This window comes from Zonotrichia albicollis, chromosome 3 (assembly GCF_047830755.1).
Source record: "Zonotrichia albicollis isolate bZonAlb1 chromosome 3, bZonAlb1.hap1, whole genome shotgun sequence".
NCBI classification, from domain to species: Eukaryota; Metazoa; Chordata; class Aves; order Passeriformes; family Passerellidae; genus Zonotrichia; species Zonotrichia albicollis.
Window position 1 is genome coordinate 73,216,411 of NC_133821.1, and position 18,492 is coordinate 73,234,902.

The 18,492-nt window shown below is 38.1% G+C and overlaps 1 protein-coding gene across 2 annotated transcripts in view; it reads right to left on the bottom strand.

Moving 5' to 3' along the window:
- TPD52L1 (TPD52 like 1) overlaps nucleotides 1–18,492 on the bottom strand; it is a 52,726-nt gene that overhangs the window by 10,277 nt on the left and 23,957 nt on the right. For both annotated transcript variants that reach the window (XM_074537864.1, XM_074537863.1), the window contains exons 3-4: nucleotides 15,621–15,769; nucleotides 4,570–4,671 (exon numbers count right to left, since the gene is read on the bottom strand). In XM_074537864.1, the coding sequence (XP_074393965.1) occupies nucleotides 4,570–4,671; nucleotides 15,621–15,769 (251 nt within the window). The remainder of the gene's footprint in view (nucleotides 1–4,569; nucleotides 4,672–15,620; nucleotides 15,770–18,492) is intronic.

An 18,492-nucleotide genomic window follows, 5' to 3' on the forward strand; every position in this document is an offset into this window, starting at 1 on the left:
TACGTCTGCAAGAGTAATACAGACAGGCTTATCAAAGTCAAGCTCTATCACATCTCCTACCTTCCATCTATCCTCTATGACAGGTGCTGTCAGTTCAAGATAATTGTTCTTGACAAACCCTTTTATGTTTTTGCTCTCATGCTATCTTCTAGGTGCTTAGAAAATAACAGGTTAATGCATTCCTCCAGTATCTGCCTTGTAGTTCCCAGAATCCCCCTTGCACCTCTGGAGAGGAATTAATTTTGCCTTCCTCCACCCCTCTGGTGCCTCCTGTTCTCGGGGCACATTCAACTGCCACAGTCATGCCCCCAGGCTGTCCCTCCCTGCAGCCTTTTGTGTCTTTCCACCTGTGCCTTCCAGCTCCTGGCAGGAGTGAGGCATTATATTACCTTCATTCATCTTGAGAGCTGGCTCATCCCAGGCACTGAATTTGAAAGGGGTCTGTGTGATCATGTAATTAAAGAAAACGTACCAGGCAGCTGAATAAAGGAGCTATGCAAAATGTAACCGCTGACATCCTCATTTGCATGCATGCCTTTGTTAGCCTAATCTTTAAATACCTTCACTCGAGTAGCAGCAATGTATGTGGTAGTGTGCATACAATAGTGTAGTGCACATAGTTTATTTTTTCTTTCTTTCCTCTTTTTTTTTTAAAGCAACCCAAAAAAATCGCTCGCTTGGTATCACAACTTGTTTCTAAAAAGGTCATCAGCAGGGATGAGACATAGATTCATACAGACAACTGCAGAGTAGTCCAGCAGTATAGCATGAAAATATTCAAACTTTAGCAGAAAGCAAAGGAGAAAAGGATAAAGACCCCAACTCTATCAGATCTGTGCTCCTCTTAGCAAGAGCCATGTTAAAATGTCAGTGCAATCTCTAATACCGAGAGATCTGAGCCTCTGATCAATGCCCTGTGAGTCACCTGGGACTACCTCCTTCCTCTTAACTTTCCACACCAGATAAATATTAAAAGAGACAATGTGAGCTGGAGATGGAGGAGCAAAAAAAAAAAAATAAATCTTGATGGCATATAATTATTAACAAGGCCTATTAATGAAGAATCTATTATCTTAGCTATATGGCTAGTGTCTGGTTTGTATCCTAAAGCAGAGGTATCTGTACATTGGTTTTATATGCATTTCTTGTATTTCTAGAAACACAACATTAAATAGGATACATTATGACTGTAAAGATCCCTTACAAGCTTATTAATACAAAATTCAGAAAATGTAAAATGCTAGTGATTATTCATGCACAAAATGAATTACAGAGTAGTGACACTGGGAAGATGGGGTGGGGATGAAAGAGAAGCACAGCAGCTGTAGGAAAAGCACTTGGTCCCCAAAGGGTGGCATCTGTTCTTTCAGACACATAGAATTATGTGATTTTTCTCACAGATTTTATCTTCTTGAATGCTAACATAACAAAATAGCACATTTGGGGGAGTATGTCTGGCCTGTTTTTATATTACATTTTAGTAATATTTTTAGAGACAAAACAAAATGAAAATTAAGATCCAATAACTTCAGAACAGAAATATGTTTTTCATGTAGTGCTCTGTACAGTTGATGTAGCAGGTAACATAGAAAACAGAATTTTGTTTCATAAAGAAGGCAGGTTTCAGTATTTAGTCAGTCTGTCTACAAACCCTTGTAAAATCACCATCACCAGGGGGTAAGGCTGCTGAACATACTGGGAATTATGATGACATCTGGATTTTAGAAATCAGTTTCAAATGTCTGCTCTGAGTGAAAGCAGAACAGGGATTTGCATCTGGATGTCATTGGTGACTATCAGCCTTAATGCCTAACCAAGAGAATTAAGCTAGAGTCTGATGATTGTTTAAAACGGCAGGTTGGGAGGGGGTGGTGATAATCCATACACTAGATCACTGAAATAAAATTATTTGGATTAGCAAAAACAGCAAGCCAACAATGACACAGAAAATTCCTGCCTCTTTACAGTTTTGTGTCCAAACACAAGTGAGATTGGAAAGGGAGGGGGAAGATTTTTAATAATCAGGTTATTTAAGTGATAAGGTTTGTAATGCGACCCCACACAGAACTATACCTGGCCAAGCTGAGCCAAGAACTTAGGCCAGCTTTGTTGCTAAGGGAAGAATACTGCCCATCACTCCAGATTTGGGATGTGCAGCAGATGCAGAAGGTCCCAGTCACGCCACTCTCTCTATAACTATGGGAACCTGGCTAGACCACTTGCTGCTTCATCATCAAGCATCAAGAAAACTCTCCTAACTGAGAACTGAAAACAGCAAGTATCCACAAAAAAGGCAGCGCTGGTACTTCATATTTTCCTGAAAAATTCCCACCAGGTTCAAGGTAATAATTTCAATCAAAGAAAGCTACTAGAAATCCTCTTTTTGATTAATCAGAATGCTTTTGGACTCAGCCTCTGCTTTGAGCCAAAGAGCTAATGGGATAAACACCTCCCATCTGCCATGTCAGAAGCATGACTGCCATGGGCAGGGGGGCTGACACTGATAGGTAAGACAAACGCATTTGGTAACAGTGATTAATTAAGGGAAATATTAAAGGCTGAACATGCTGTATTTCAGTGAAGACATTTCTGCCTTTGCAGTTAATCTCACACCATGTGCAAGGCACAAGTAACAGGACCTGAGAAATCCTGAATCGCTAAGTCACCCTTCCCTCCATAATCCAGAGCCAGTGCTCAAAGTATTCACACAGAAACTCTTTGGTCACTGCTGCAGGATCTAAAGCATGGAAGCAGCAACAGGACCTGTTTGCTGAGCTGAGGGCTTGTCTTTTTTGCAAGAGGAAGTGTTAAGAAAACATAAAATGAAACAGGGAATATGTTGGTGCCACATGCATCACACATATACATTTCTCAAAAATACAGAATACAACTATAAATGCAGGGAAGGCAGAAAAAATTAACAAAGGTAACAAAAAGGCTTGTGAAAATGACTCATCCAACTGGAGCCTGGAAAGAGGGAACTGAAGTGAAATACAATAAACTCACAAGAAATAATGAGTGAAATGAAGGTCAGAAGAAGAACTCACTCACTGTTTTTCATAATGGAAGAGCCAGAAGGCACCAAAGGAAAGACCAGGGAGACTCCAAATAGGGGATGAATGAATGAATGAATGAATGAATGAATGAATGAATGAATGAATGAATGAACAAATAAACCACAGACTTTACCACATAAATTTCTATTCCTCTGGGGAGATGTGAGGTGTTATGAATTTCAAAAGCTCATAAAAGTTAAAATAAATTCTAAATAATGATAAATTTATGAAGGAAAACCTTTTTCTTTTAAATGAAGGCTCAAATTTATGTTTTAGAAAGTTTTCAGCTCTTAGATTTCTGAACACTAAAAAAGATACAATAAAAATATAATTGCATGCCTTCTTATTCTTCTAGCATTTGATAGGCATATACTACTCATGAATGTTTAACTGTATAAAGTAAAAAATTCTTAGTTCTTCATACATAACTTAGTTATGTATGAAGGTTGCAAGTCATTCACTACATTTCCATTTTGAACTGCAGTGTGGAAAAAGACACTGTAAAGCAGATGATACAGTAATGAAGATTTTCCTTTTTCAGTTTCACCTAGAAAAACATAAGTACTTCTTTAGAGGATTTATTGAGCTGTATGTAAAAGGTAGGTATTAAGGGGGGGGGGACTCTAAAGATTTAAGATACAGAATAAAAATAAAAAGAGGAAAAAAAGGTTTTATTGCCATGAACTAAGCTTCAGTCATTTGCAGCACACACAGATCTTAGGATATGGTTACATCATACAGTACAAAATAACAAAAAAAATGACTACATACTAATGGGATAATATGCACTATTAATAAATGAGACCCTAATTACACAATTTTAGAGTTATCCATGTCCACTTATAACAAAAAAATCAACTCCTTCAATCACTCAGGAAGTTCTGTAATTCTACTGCCTAATGAAAACTGGAATGCTGGTTTACAGTATACAATTTTTGCTCTCATACTGAGGAACTTTAAAACCAACACTTTAAAAGATACATCAACATATAAAGCCTGACACTGAAGTTGCCTTTAAGTGGCAGTTCTACTGACCTCAACTCCTGTTACTTCTATCATATCTATTTTTATACAACTGCAGAACAAAACTTTGCAGTATGTCTTGAATAAAAGCTGAATAAAAATAGCCTGAAATATTTTTTGTATTATCACAAGCAGCTCCTAGGTAGGCTTCTTTTCTTCAGATGATATTATTCTCTAGCATCCACATAAGAATAAATTGGGTTAATGAAGAACTAACAGCAATTTTTTGTTCCATTTTACTTATACGTTTCCTTGAGTTTTCAAAGTTATTACAAAAGGATTTATGACTGTACTTTTTAAAGCAAAAACAGGACTTATATAAAAATTCTATCTTTGGTCATCATTACCTTCTTTCCACTTAAAAACATGAATGTTATTAAATACTCTATTGAACCTTTAGAACACTAATGTAGAAGGAAATGAAGAGCTGACAAATGATTTATACATTTAGTCCTCTAAGTAAGACCAGAGAAGCAGCAGATGCTGATACCTCATATCTCCAAACTTCTTGCTGATAGCTGTTCCTACATTGCTGATAGCTGCTGTTGCTTTTTGCCCCGCATGGCTCAGGGTCTCATGTGTTTTCTTGTAGCTGGAAACAAAAAATAGAACAGAAATAGTGATAGGTATTAACAACAAGAGACTAGAATCCCTGCAACTAATTTCTCCCTAAGTCACATCCACTGAAATGTTGATAAACATAGTAACTGTGGCTCAAAACAAGCATGGGTGAGGATGCCCATTTCTGCACAGCTTCCTAAGTGCAGGATTCTTCAGAGCAATCCTTATCTCAGCAATCCTCTCTTTCCCCCTTGCAGACAACATCCCCCAGATGGGCCAGTGCATGCTGGTTAAGAGCAGAATGCAGTGATTTGGGGAATACCTGCTTGATACACCTTTGTTTACAGAAAATCATATTTACATCAAGTAAGTATTCTTTCAGCAGACACTGACCTTCTGGCAAAATCTGCTGTCTGAAGCACAGAAAAGAATCAGGACAAATACAACTCTGCTCTTTCAAGCATATACATATTAGGTACATTTAACAGATACACTTCAAAATGATTCAGTGATATTTAAAATAGAAAAAAATCATCAAATCCGTTTCCACATTCCACAATTTTCTTTTCTTTTCACTTTTAAAAATTTCTTTACAGGAAGATTTGGGGAAGGACAGAGAAAGAAAGATGAAGAAACCTAGAGAGTGAATGCATATTCTTAGTCAGACTGAATTATTTTAAAATATGTCACTAATTTCACTAATAGCATGCAGATTCAAACACAGAATCATCTCAATTTAGTGATCCAGAATACATGCTCTGACCCATACAGACCCTTCAGTACAGGTAACTTGCACTCTCAGAGTAATCAGTAAGCTTTTCTGCAAAGATGACTTTCTGCTGACTAAACTAATTCTGAGCATGTCAGAGGCTTCCTTCTGAGTAAATTATCTGATACTCCCAGTGACGCAGATAAGCTCAGAATTAGAAGTACTAACCTAGTAACAAAAGGAGAGCACAATATAATCAGCCTTCTATCCTGTGGTGTGTGTTGGCAGACAAGAAATGATCATAAAAAATTCAGAAATAAAACTCCACTGGTTCTCATTCTCCTTTGAACAAAAACTATGGAATTGCGAGCATGTACCAAAATATACTGGCAATTGATAAAGAAAAAAAAATCCTACTGCCTAAGTCCTTACAACAGGGTATTTTCTCCTTATTATCATGTATATAATTATTGTATAATTATTATATTATGAAAGTAATATTATATATATAAAATATTATATTATGAAAGTAATAACTTTGTGGAGGAAGGAGGGGAAATAAGATTAACATTTGCAGTATGGCACACCACATTCTGTCACATAGCTTTAGCCCCAGCAGGACCTATTGCTGAAAGTGCTCTGTTCAGGACTGTGTTTTACAAACCACCGCTTCGATGGCAGAGGCCACATAATGCTCTGTCCTTTCAGATAATATATTAGAATTTTATGTTCCTAAGCCACAACATCCTACTGATCTAACAAGTTTTTAAACCGCCAAGTGAAAGGGCTCCTTCTATGAAGGTGCTTGTCTCTGTTTTCACTAACAAGGCAATCCACAGGGAGAAACTGAAGACTAGGGTATGGAATTTCTAGGAGTCTCCAGTTGGATAAGCCAAACCAAACACATTGACATTGTTGAATAACAAGGGCTAAAACATTGCAACACTGACAGAAGGAACACAAATTATAATTAAAAAGGAAGAAGCAATGGTTATGCTTGCTTTATTTATTCTAGTACAATAGAGAGAAGATGGAAAAGATTGTGTTTTACTGAATCTCCTTTCTTCTCCTTTCTTCTCATGGCAAGAATGCAATACTCTTATTTCACTGAGGCCTCATTCTCTAGCTTAACTAGTTCAATAGCTATGTCATTCTTTTGCTGACAGCAGATATACTCTCATAAACTAGAATGGGATGAGACCCTAAAATAAGGATTCTACTGGCAAACTATAAGCACATAGCTTATTGGTAAGAGTTGCCCATGAAAAAGAAAAATATCAAATATTCTCTTGCCTGTGGCATACAAGTCTTAAAGAATTTGTGAACAGAAAAGCTTCCTAAACCATTCAGCACAAGTGGAATTTTGCTGATGACAACATGAAGACCAAGATTTGACTTCCAAGTCTAAAAGGTCCTTTGTAGTGCAACCTATTTATGTACAGGTTGAATGTACGTATTAAAAATACTTTTCAGATATCCCTCTAAACTGATTTTTTGAAATGACACCTTGTAGTTAATTTTATTTATAGGCACATTTAACTTTATGATAAAATATCTCTGTCTTACCTTTTCACTGCCCGTTCTTCACACCGTCTAAAACTATTTGGAGAACAGTCCAAAATGCACCATACAGGAGAGACCCAAATTTCACTGAGAAACATTAGAGTCCCCTACATATTTCTGAACATTACATTGGTCAGAACATATCTTCAGGGAAGTAGCTGGAACGACACTGATTTTGGCATTCCAGCAATATTGTGTTTTCTCTGTAAATCCCATAAACCAAACATCCTCCAGTATTTCCACTAGTGAGGAAGACATGGAGACTGCATTTGTGTTCTTAATACTTTTGACATTACATAAGAGCACAAATCCAGCTAAAACTGTTACACAACTAGTCTTTTTTCAGCACCAACTTCGGCAAAAATGACCTATGACATGTCCCCTCCTCCCTTCAGCAATGCTGAAGAAGAGCCTTAAGGAACAACAAAATAACAAAGGTGAAAATGGAGCATAACAAGCCATACCTGTCAGCAGAGACAAGAAAAAATAATTTGCATCTCAGCAGAGCTCTCTGATAGCTTAAAAATTAACCCTCCTGCCCATTACCATCTCTCCACCATTACATATATCACTATGCCTTCTTCAAAAATAATTTTTCCACAGAGCACATTGCCTCCCTGTAGTTAGTATGTGCTGTGTTGATATTTGGATGTATGATGCACTGTATTTTAGCTCAGATATATTTATCCTCATAGTTATTTCATATTTACAGCATCCATTTGATGTCTTTGCCATGCACTCTGGTAACAATGATCTCTTCAACATATTCTCTCTGTCATCTGGGAATCTGCTTGTATTGCACATGAGTCACCTGACCAAGCAGTTTTCATCATGCCATGTAACTCACAGCAGTTTGTACTTTTGTTTTAATGCACTGAGCAGCTTACATAATTTTCAGAAACCTTTACCTGCAGAAATAAAGTTGGATATTCCAGGTAAGAACTACAAACACTTATTACCTGGAAAAAGTGCTCCAGGTATGGTTTAAGTCCTCCTTGCACCACCCAATGCTCTGCATGCTAAGTCATCTACAAGACCTGGGCACTCTCATCCTATCAGCAGCCACTGCTGGCAGTCCTTAGGTGAGTGCTGACCACCAGCTCATGAAGACAGCTGACAGCACCTTAGGAATCCGCCAGCCAGCAGCTCAGGTCAACCAGTGGCCCCCAAACTTATGGGCAGAAATACTCCAGCAAAAGCAAACTCAGATAATTTAGGATACAGGGATTCAAGAATGACCACCTTCCATCCAAGTCACTGAGTGCATTTTTACACAAATACATCATTACACCCATACAAAGGCACCATCAGCAGTACACCAAGTAGCATCAACAAAAGTAGAAACAGCCTACTTGATTTATTCAGTTAGAGTAGGAAATCCTGCTCTGATTTTGTGCCATCTGAAAATACTCTATAGCACAGAAGAATTGCTGGTAATGGTTAACAAGGCTCATATTCTGTGCTTTCACTCAGCACTTAACAATAAATATTTGTAATGTATTTCATAGACAAGAGGGATTAAACAAATAAGTTATATCAACTGCTGTCTCAGTTTTAAACTTGTAAATAACACTCACCTGTGAACATTTGAACATTATCTTTATATATGATATTAACCTAAGAATTTCATCCATCAACTTCTGATGATAATTTTGTTTTTAAAACAGGGTATTTATTTAACAGAAGCAATTATTTATAAAAGTGATTATCAGAGGTTATCACAAAACATGCTGATATTGCAGTTATATTCCAATAACACGCCTGACATAATTAAAAGGAGCTTTAAAGATAACTCATGTCTCCAGTGCTGTAACATACTATTTAGACAAAGTAGATTTGCATATTCTGACTGCACTTTCACTTGACAGTGAAACTACATTTAGGTTATGCTATCCTGTGACAACCACATCTCACTATATATATCTCACTGTGATTTTTACAGACAGTGAAAGGAAATATGAAGAGATACTGTTTCATAAAACATGTGAAGGAACCAGTGCTTTATAGAGAGAACTGCCAAGCAGCAGCCATATAGAGAGAACTAGACATTTAAATGGCCAACATCATCTGCAGGATATGACAGGACAATCATACTCATCTCATCTCAGTACAGAATTGCCCTTCACATGGCAGAGTTAAATGTACCCTTCATTCACAGGTGCAATACAGACTGTGCTGACAGAAGTAGGCTACACATATAATATTTATATTTTGCATGTCAAGCTGCACATTTGATGTACTGCAGTAAATGATAAAGAATTTTAATTCAGCTTCTGTAAAATTAGTACATTTGCTAATTAGTTCATCTTCATTCAGCATTATGCCTCTCCATCAATGCTTGCTGGCAAAATTAATCCATTTGAGAAAGCCTTGCCTGTGATAAGGCTCACAGAGGATGTAACAGAATGCAAACAATTAACAACAAAACCATACAGTAGAGCAGAGCCTGGTAGCACAAGCTGTGCCCTATGGAGCTTACTTCTTTTCAGTTTTCAAACCATTAGTCATCTTAAGAATGATTTTCTGCAATTGATCTAAAGCATCTGGATCCCTGAGAAACTCTCAGCTACAAAGCTCTTTTTCTGTTGATTTTCTGGGAGAAACAGGGCTCAGCATTAACTAAATTATACTAATAGGCCAGTGAGATAAATGCATATATGACAGATAAAAGGTACATAAAATATTCTCTATGAGCATTCTTATTGTCTTTTTTGCAACAAATTAACTATAAGCTGTTGTGCATTATTTTAGGTTTTTGTTTTGGAAGTTTTTTTTAGTACTCTCCTGAAATTCATTCCAACTTCAAAACCAAATGACGGATGTATTTTTTGTCATCCTTCCCATTGCCAGGAATGTTAAGAATGAACTGAAACAGTGCTGGCATTTGGATAGGTACATACACCTAAATCTAAGGAAGTAAGCCCCAGGTAGTTCCTCTCCCACAGGGAGAGGAAGGAGAGAACTGAGGGAATTGAACCTCTGCAGGCTGCAGCAGCAATCTGTTGTGCAGCACTTGGAAGGTGACTTGGCTGTTCAACAGGCTGGAGAGAGTCACAGGTCAGTGCCAGACAAAGGTGACAAATATTCTGGGCTGTACTGCCCTGTAAACTTCAAACACATGGGAAAAATATGGGATAGAGTTGTTTGAAATGCATTATTTGTGCAGTGCAGCATAGAATGGGGAGGGAAGGGGGAAGTGTGCTACAGTTACACTCCAGATAGAAAAGCCAAAAAGCCAAAATATCTTTGCTAAAGCACAGATGATCTTAAGACATTAGAGGCAGTTCATCCCACCTTAAACTGTATCAGTAACACTGTCTGTGAGCTATGTACTACACATTAGATTAAAAAAATTATGCAAGACTAAACACATCCCAATCTCTCTTCTTCTTTCTTTCTTTCTCTCCTTTTCTATACTTTCATTTCCTTTCCCTTCTCTTTGTCCTCCCTCTTTTTTTGACTAACTTTTTCCTGGATATTTTTAATCCTTGTAATTTCAGAGATCTCAATTTACATTCAGGCCTCCCTTCCCATCCTTACAGTTAGATATACACACATAAAGGTCACTATAATACACATGCTTATATTTACTGGTGCCCCATGATAATTACAGTGGGTTTGTCCCTGAGAAATGAAGATCTGGAACAGATCACCTGACCCTGCTGTAGAATTTCCTTAGCTGAAGGTTCTTGTGCAAACAAATGGACACACACCTTTTGGACAAGGAACAATGAGAACAGACTAAGTTAACTTCTTAAAGTTCTTTCTCCTACCCTTCAAAATTCATGGCCAGAGACACATGTGGAAAAGCAGCAAAATAATTCTCTTTGAAGACAGCATGAAGGTTGCCTGGTCTGACCCAATGGAAGCAAAGGAAGTGGAAGGGAAAGGCTCCTTTTAGTTCCATATAGCACAGACCCACTCACAGGTAATGTACTTGCTAAAGCCAACACACAATTTCTTCACTTACACAACTGCTACATTTACTTGCAAATTTAGAGAAGAAAATGTCAAAAGGTGATTACACATTGCAATGAACAGAAACACCCACATTTCTTTTACTACCTCTCACAAGAAGTATGTGTGTGGGAACACAGTTTACTTAATTCCTAGAAGTCACAGTAGGACTGTGGCTGTCCACAAATTATATCTGACTTACTGAAAAAAGTTCTGAAACTTTGGAACACATTACTATATATTTAAAGCTATATTAACAAAGACTGCCTGTACCACAGATTGTAAGGCTAAAACACATGCAGTGCAACTATTACCTTCTATTTGCCTGTGTCCTGGCAGAAATTTGAACTATAAAACAGTAAGTTCCCAATGGTTGTTGAAATCTATGCAGTTGTCCTCAAGTTTCCTCTCAGCAGAACTAAGCTTGCTCACATAGCTCAGTCAATATTCAATGAACTGATCTTTATTCCACCTCTGGAGGAAAAGGCCAAGTCCATGTTGAATGTTCTTGTCCCAAATCTTAATTAAATATCACATGCAAGAACAGAGCAACACTGAAGCCTTCCTAAAAAGGCTTGAAAAGACAGTCACCATCTAAAAAAAGCCAAGGGCTCTGTCTGGGAAACATGCTGTTGGGAGCCAGCACTTACATTCTCTTGATTCTGGCCTATAATTCATAAGCTTTTCCCTTTCTACAAGTGAAAAATTCTGTCTAAAGTCAAAAGTTGAAAAGCCATTTTGAAAACAGCTTTTTCAGATTCCTATCCTGAATGTTTGCCTTGTGTGAGTCCACTTTCCATCACATCAAAGGCTCCCCAGCCCCCCTGTTGGAATCATTAAGCATATTGACTTAGAAACATTTTACATCATTTCACCACTGCAGCCCTTGAAGACAGAATGGGTTTCCTCTAATTTTCTAGATCTTCTAATAATTTATTTGCCATGGAAGTACTGATGCTTACACTGGTCTGAATGTCTGGAGTATTTCTTTTTTTGGAGAGGTTTAGTAGCAAACCAAGCATTTTCATCTCCCTAGAAGCTCTGTCCACAGCTATTATTCCATCCATGCGTTGAAAGGTTAACCATTTAAAATAGGAGGTTTATGTTTTATAGAAGTTGATAACATTTTAAGAAAGGATGGCAAAGAAGTTTGTGGGAACTATTAGGCTGGGGTGAGTTTATTGGTGGGTAATTTTACAGATAAAACTGCTGCTTAGAAACTCAGCAGAATTGAAATATCTCACAAAAAGGCAGGACTACAATGTCTCATGTGTTTTTTTCCAAAGAACTACAGAAAAGCACCAAATGAAAAGCTGAGGGACAAAGCTGAGTGTGGTTACAACATTAATGCTCAGCATAGGGCAAGATATCTTGTGGATCTATAGTGTTTAGTGCTTAATATGAGGGACTAGTGAAAGGCTAAAATAACCCTTGTAACCTTCTCCATATATAATGAAATGCAATCCTGTAATTGCATTGAAGAATACAATGACTTGGGACTTTGTCTGAAAAAAAAAGATGCAACAGGAGTCTCAGTAAGTTCAACAAAGGGCAATGCAGAGTCCTGCAGGCTGGGATTAATAACCCAGTACAGGCTGGGGATCAACCAGCTGAAAGCAGCCTTGCAGAAAAAGGCCTGGAATCCTGGTAGAGAACAAACTGGACATGAGTCTGCAATGTGCCTTTGCAGCAAAGGTTGTGTGAAGTGATCCCTCCCCTGTCAGCCCTGGCTATGGCCACAGCTGGGTCCTGGTCTGTGCTTCCCAGTACAAGGCAGACATGGACAAACTGGAACAAGTCCAGCAATCCAGCAAAGGTGCATAAAGACGGTAAAGAACTGGAGCACATCTCATATGAGGAGGCTGGGAAAGCTGGGGCTGGTCACCTTAGAGATAGCTCGTGGAAGGATCTCATCAATGTGTATAAACAGCCTAATGAAAGGAGGAAAGAAGATAAGAGACAAGCCCTTTTGAGTGGTGTTTAGTGAAAGTGCAAGAGGCAATCAGCACAAATTCAATGCAAGAAATATTAAAATATATTGATAATTTAGTATTTAAGAAAAATGTTTTTCACAGCAAGGGCATTGAAGATGGAACAGGCTGCCCAGAGAAGCTGTAGAATCTCCATCCTTGGAGATATTCAAGACCTGACTGAACACAGTCCTGAGCACTCTGCTCTAGCTGGTCCTGACTGAAAGAGTCAGTTGGACCAGAGAGTCTTCTCACATTGCTGTTAACACCTCAAATATTCTGTGATTCTGTATAAAACCAGGTTAATTGTCATAAATACTATATTCTACCTTAATCCACTGTATGGTGAAAATCTGAAGTATGGAAGGTAAGGAGACCTGTGGGAACTTTACAGAAGCACTACCTAGAAGCTTCAACTGAATACAATGCATTCAGGTTATATAAACCTTTCTTTCGTAGCAGAACAATAATTAGAAAAACTCAATTATGGTCTTTACAAATATCCATGTAAAGACATTTGTAATTATTTCTGAAGTTAAAATAAATAACCTCAAAATCCACCAACATGACCCTGCTTTTGGCATCTAAATAAGAATGAATTATCTATTTTTAAAATGTAAAAAACTTGCATTGCTAGAAGTTGAATATCCACCCACCTCTATTCACTGAAAACCCAATCATTAAAAAGGTGTGTGTGGGAAGTCATTCCAGTTGAATGCCTTACCACCATGAAACCAAACCAAACCCAAGGCAATCATTTGCTCTGTAGTTACTGATGTGCTCTACAGCAGAACCCTTTGCCTCCCCCAACACATTCTATTACAATATAATAGATTATACTAAACACCAGTGCATGAAATAGTATAAGCAATTAACAAGGAACTTGTGGCCAACCATTTAAAATGCAAATGCTTTAAAATAGGTTTTATTATAGGTTTTATTATTTATTATATTATTATAGTCAAAACCTCAAGTTTAAATTTAGTCAGTAGAGGTGGCATGCATCCTGTAAGTAAGGTCATGACTCTCAACTAGTGGTCAAGCACACTTTACAGGACTGTTACTGAGGGAAGTCCACTCCTCTTCCTCTAAGTCCACTCTAAATCTAAGAATGCATCCCTAAATGGAGAGCTTAAAAACATTACAATAAGTGGAAAAAACCCCTTGGTGCTCAGTGGCTTTGAAAAGCTCCCTGCTAAAGAAAAGAAGTTTTAACTTACAGGAAAGCATACCAGCTAGGTGAAACAAAATTTCACCTCTTAAAACCAGATAATTTTAAAATTTAAAATTAGTAACTGTGGATTTAGAAACCTAAACCACAGGCATGTAAATATTTAGAACTTTTTTTTTTTTTAAAAACCAAGCTTTTCATCCTTCCTAAATCAGAGAATCTTGGTGAATAATGCTGTCCCACTGCTATTTTGGTACAGCAACAATGAATCACCTCTATTACTCAACACATCCATTCTTAAGAATGCTGGATTACCATGATTTGTATCAGCACTGGTGTTCTAGCATGAGTGTCTAGCAGAATTATACAGCAGTTGGACCATAAACATGAGAATTTTCTGGGGCAAAAATGGGACTCCTGCTGTTCAGTTCCACATAACAATTTCTGGACACTTACCACCTAATGGACTGTAGTTCTGAAACTCATCTCAAATAAACAGTAGCAGCTACCACACTGAAAAAGTCTCCTAAGTCTATGTGGAAAATGTCAATGTGGAGGAAAAATAAAAACCTAACTGGGAACTTGCTAGCAAATTTCAAGTAAAAATGAAAGTTTTTGCTTCAAAATTTTGCTAGTCTGTCCCAGTAATTCTAGTTCAGATGTCTTGTGCCCCTCCTCTCTTCTAAAGCTTAGTGTCTCTAGACTGTTCTCTCCTAGCACATGCCAGACATCCTCACCAAGGCAACTGTGATACCCCTGCTAATGACACATCATGAGAAGCAGGACCTAGATGAGAAACTGCCCAACAGTGAGAGACAGGAGACATACAAACTGTATTTATATTAAGGGGTTTATGCCTTATTTGACTTCTCATGAAAATACAAAGAATAGTTCTTTTGATGTCAAAGTGTACATTTTAACATGTTTTACCAAGTCTCTGTCAGCACCTTGAATGCACCGAGAGGAACTGTTAATGCTTTCCCCCCATCCCCTGAACTTGGCAGCTCAAGGTGAGATCTGGCACTGCACAGCTGTGAAACCTTGGGTAAGACTGTGATGAAAATGTTGTGCAAGAGTTGGGAGAATGCTTGTTAAGCACCTTTTCCCTTCATTTGGGACCTATACCAAAGCCTAGACTGAATTAAATGTCAAGTCATATTAATGATATGCCTGTATCTGTCCAGGTACCTCACAGATCTTGAACTCACAGATTTGACTCCCTGGCTTGACCTAGGACTTGGCTCATCAGTACAGAGGCACTTGGAGATCTGAACTCTTGGCTTGACCCTCTTTGCTGTCATTGGACTGCTCTGCTCTCTTTGTTCAGGTATTGTGAGACTGCTCCTTCATGGATGATGCATGCCACTGCCCCCTGCCTTCCCTGCTGACAACTCCCAGTTCAGCTCACTTGTGGAGAAGCTCACTTTTCCTTCTCCTTAAGTGTCAAATTCAGTTGTCAAATGAAGAGGAAAAAAAAAGCAAATGACTTTTCAGAGAGCACTTGATGAAGGTGGGTGGTTCTTTCTACCAATGTTGCTATTAATTCAGCCCAAAAAGTTTTAGAAAAACATGGTATGTTCATATGTGTAAGTATAAAGATCAGTACTCACGCAGAAGTTGTCTGCATATCATGCCAGCTTTTGCTAAAGTTCTGCTTCAGTTCATTCATCAGACTTATGCCAAGTTTTTGTTTAATTTCAACCAGGTGCTTCTCTTTGGCTGCTAGCACTTGCCGCAAAGTTGAAATTTCATCCTCTAGCTGAGGGAAACAAGGAGAAAGGAGTTAGCCTGTTCCCACAGAATGATAAACACATGCAGTGTTAAGAGGCTAAATGAATCTCACAAACTTGTGCTTTTTGTAGGTACCTAGAGAGACTGAGTCAAGAGCTTGTGAAGGTCACAAAGGCATGCCCAGAACAGAGCTGACACTCTGTTAAATTAATGCCTCTGTGTCACCTATGCTCACTGTCACACACATGCATCTGATAAGGGAGAGAATTATCCAGTAAGGAAGCGACTTCACCCAAATCTGCCATGGAGCATTAGGAGTCTCAAATACCAGCTTTTCATTCACTAGTAAAATGGGAATGGACAGGACAAGAGAAGACTGGAAAATTCAATCAAATATATTTATTTGAATGCACAGGCTTTTAACTTCATACTTGCAGGTTTTTAGTCTTCTGGTCCTGAAAAAAGCATATGCAAATTCTTAGGAGCAGATTAAAAAAATAGAAAAAGCTGCATGATAATATATGACTTGAGAGTACCATCAAATGTAATATCCTTGTCATATGAGTTTTATTTTTGTATTTTAGGCCCTACATATTTCAAAATTGTAACATAAAAATTTATAGTTGAACTATTAATATGAGTGATCAGTACCTAAAGCATAAAAGCATTCAGAAGACAGAGCAAATTAGTTTTTCCAAAGATCCTAGTATTTAACCAAACTGCAATTTCAAGCTGTAAAGAATACATCCAGCCCAAACAGAGCAATATAATTCTCTTTGCAGTAAACATTTTTTGAAACATTTAATCAAAGGCAGTGTTTTCCAAGGCAAGAACCAGGACTGTAAGAAGAGGGACTCCAGAATGACCCTGCCCACTGGCTCAGAATCCTGCTCCTTGGGCAGCACTCCTGCAAGGGAGCAGGGCTTTGTGTTCTTCACCTGCAAGCCTCCCAAGCTAATCTACACAAGCAGCACACTAAGATATTGAAGCTAACAAGGACAAGTGACACCAGAGCAGCTGCCTTTCACTTCAGGTTTAGAAATTCCCCTATCAACTGTGTTCCTTCCTCCATATGTTAGTAAGGTAACATATGGCAACTTATCTGATTACCATATGCTAAGTTCCCTGGAGGCACAGTCTCCCTCTGATTTAACTCCATTGGCTGCAGGGAATGATGCAAGCACCAGCTGAAGCAGTACTGATCTCCAAGGCTATATTTAGGATATCAGCACCAGCATTATTTTATTTTACACATTCATGCATTCTGCCTCACTGTAAAACTGGCTGCAAGGTCACTGTTTTTGGTAAAGTCACATCCTTGAATCCCCCAGCTATGTTTCTTTTGTCATTACCTGCTATTTCAATATACAAGCAGCTCAGGAATTAAGCAGCAAGGCTATGAACACAGAGCAAAATCATGACCTGAGTGAAGTAGATATTAATATTCACCAATGCCTGTGATGCCAACACCTCACCAGTACTGTTGTTAGATACACAGCAATCCAAATTGCTTTGTTCCTCCCCATGTCCTGTGTGCTCCATTATATTCCTAACCTGCAAATAGAATACTGTCAAGAGGCAGGTGTCAAGAGGCTCTCTTCTGAGAAAATAAATGGTTATATGCTTATAGAAAGAAAGCACAAATGTCAGCATTCCTCAGGCAGCAGTTCAGAGCTCATTTTGGTTCTTTCTCACCAAGAGCAAACCCCTTAGTGCACGACTACCTGTGCAACACTGCTAAAGAGCTTTACTTAAACTGATGCCAGGACACTTTATGGGCCAGTGCTAGGTTGATCATCAGGTACTTGGATATATAAATATTTCAGGCCTTTTATTAAAATTACTTTCCATCTGTTTCATTGAATAGACATCTTAAAGCTGTGATAATCTAAACAATCATTAGCCTTGTGCTCAATGGCAGAACTATGAGCAACATTTTTGATTAAAGAAAAGTAATTTATTATTTATAACACAGCAATCAGTTTTGAATTGACAAAATCCTCCTCAACTTCCATCATTTTGAAATAATGACAGATACAAAGCTGCCCTCAAGTGCTCAAATATCAGTGATGACTCTGAAGTAGCTAGAAAGGATTAGGGACTTACAGTAGGATCTTGAAAAGCATTTAAGCATGTAACAAACCTAATTCTCATGGAAGTCAGGCATCACTTGTTAAGGAATTTTTTAAGTCCACTTTTGTAAATGCTTATAACTCCATTATAAAACTAGGGCTTCAGTCAACAGAAATACAAGCTTCTAATTATCATAGTTCCCTTCTTTCAAAGTGCAACAGAGTCAGAAGAGTATAGGCACATCATACAGAAAAAAAGTTCTCCCATAAGTTTGCAGAAAAAGGTATTTTTATAATCTTTCCTCAAACTGGGAACAAACATGCAGTAACACACACTGCTGATGCTGTGCATCAGCTAGATCAAACCAGATAGCTCCTTCTGGGAAGGTGTGGGAGGGGGAAGACACCAAAGAGTAAATGAGTACTTTGATGAGTGTAATGGAAGGACAACTGACAGCAGTGAGCAAGGTAGTTCAAAATCTCAGCCCCCAGCATGACTCAAGAGTCATTGTACAATGCTCCTCACAGCAAAGGGGGCGGGGGGAATCTGTTCTGCTAACAATCTCCTGGCCTTATGTAAAGCTTTTGGGCTACAATTTTCTGCTGTTATTCTGAAAAGTCAGGCTGACCTCTGTAAATTCAAATGACTGTTAGAAGTTTCTGTAAGAGTTACTCATTT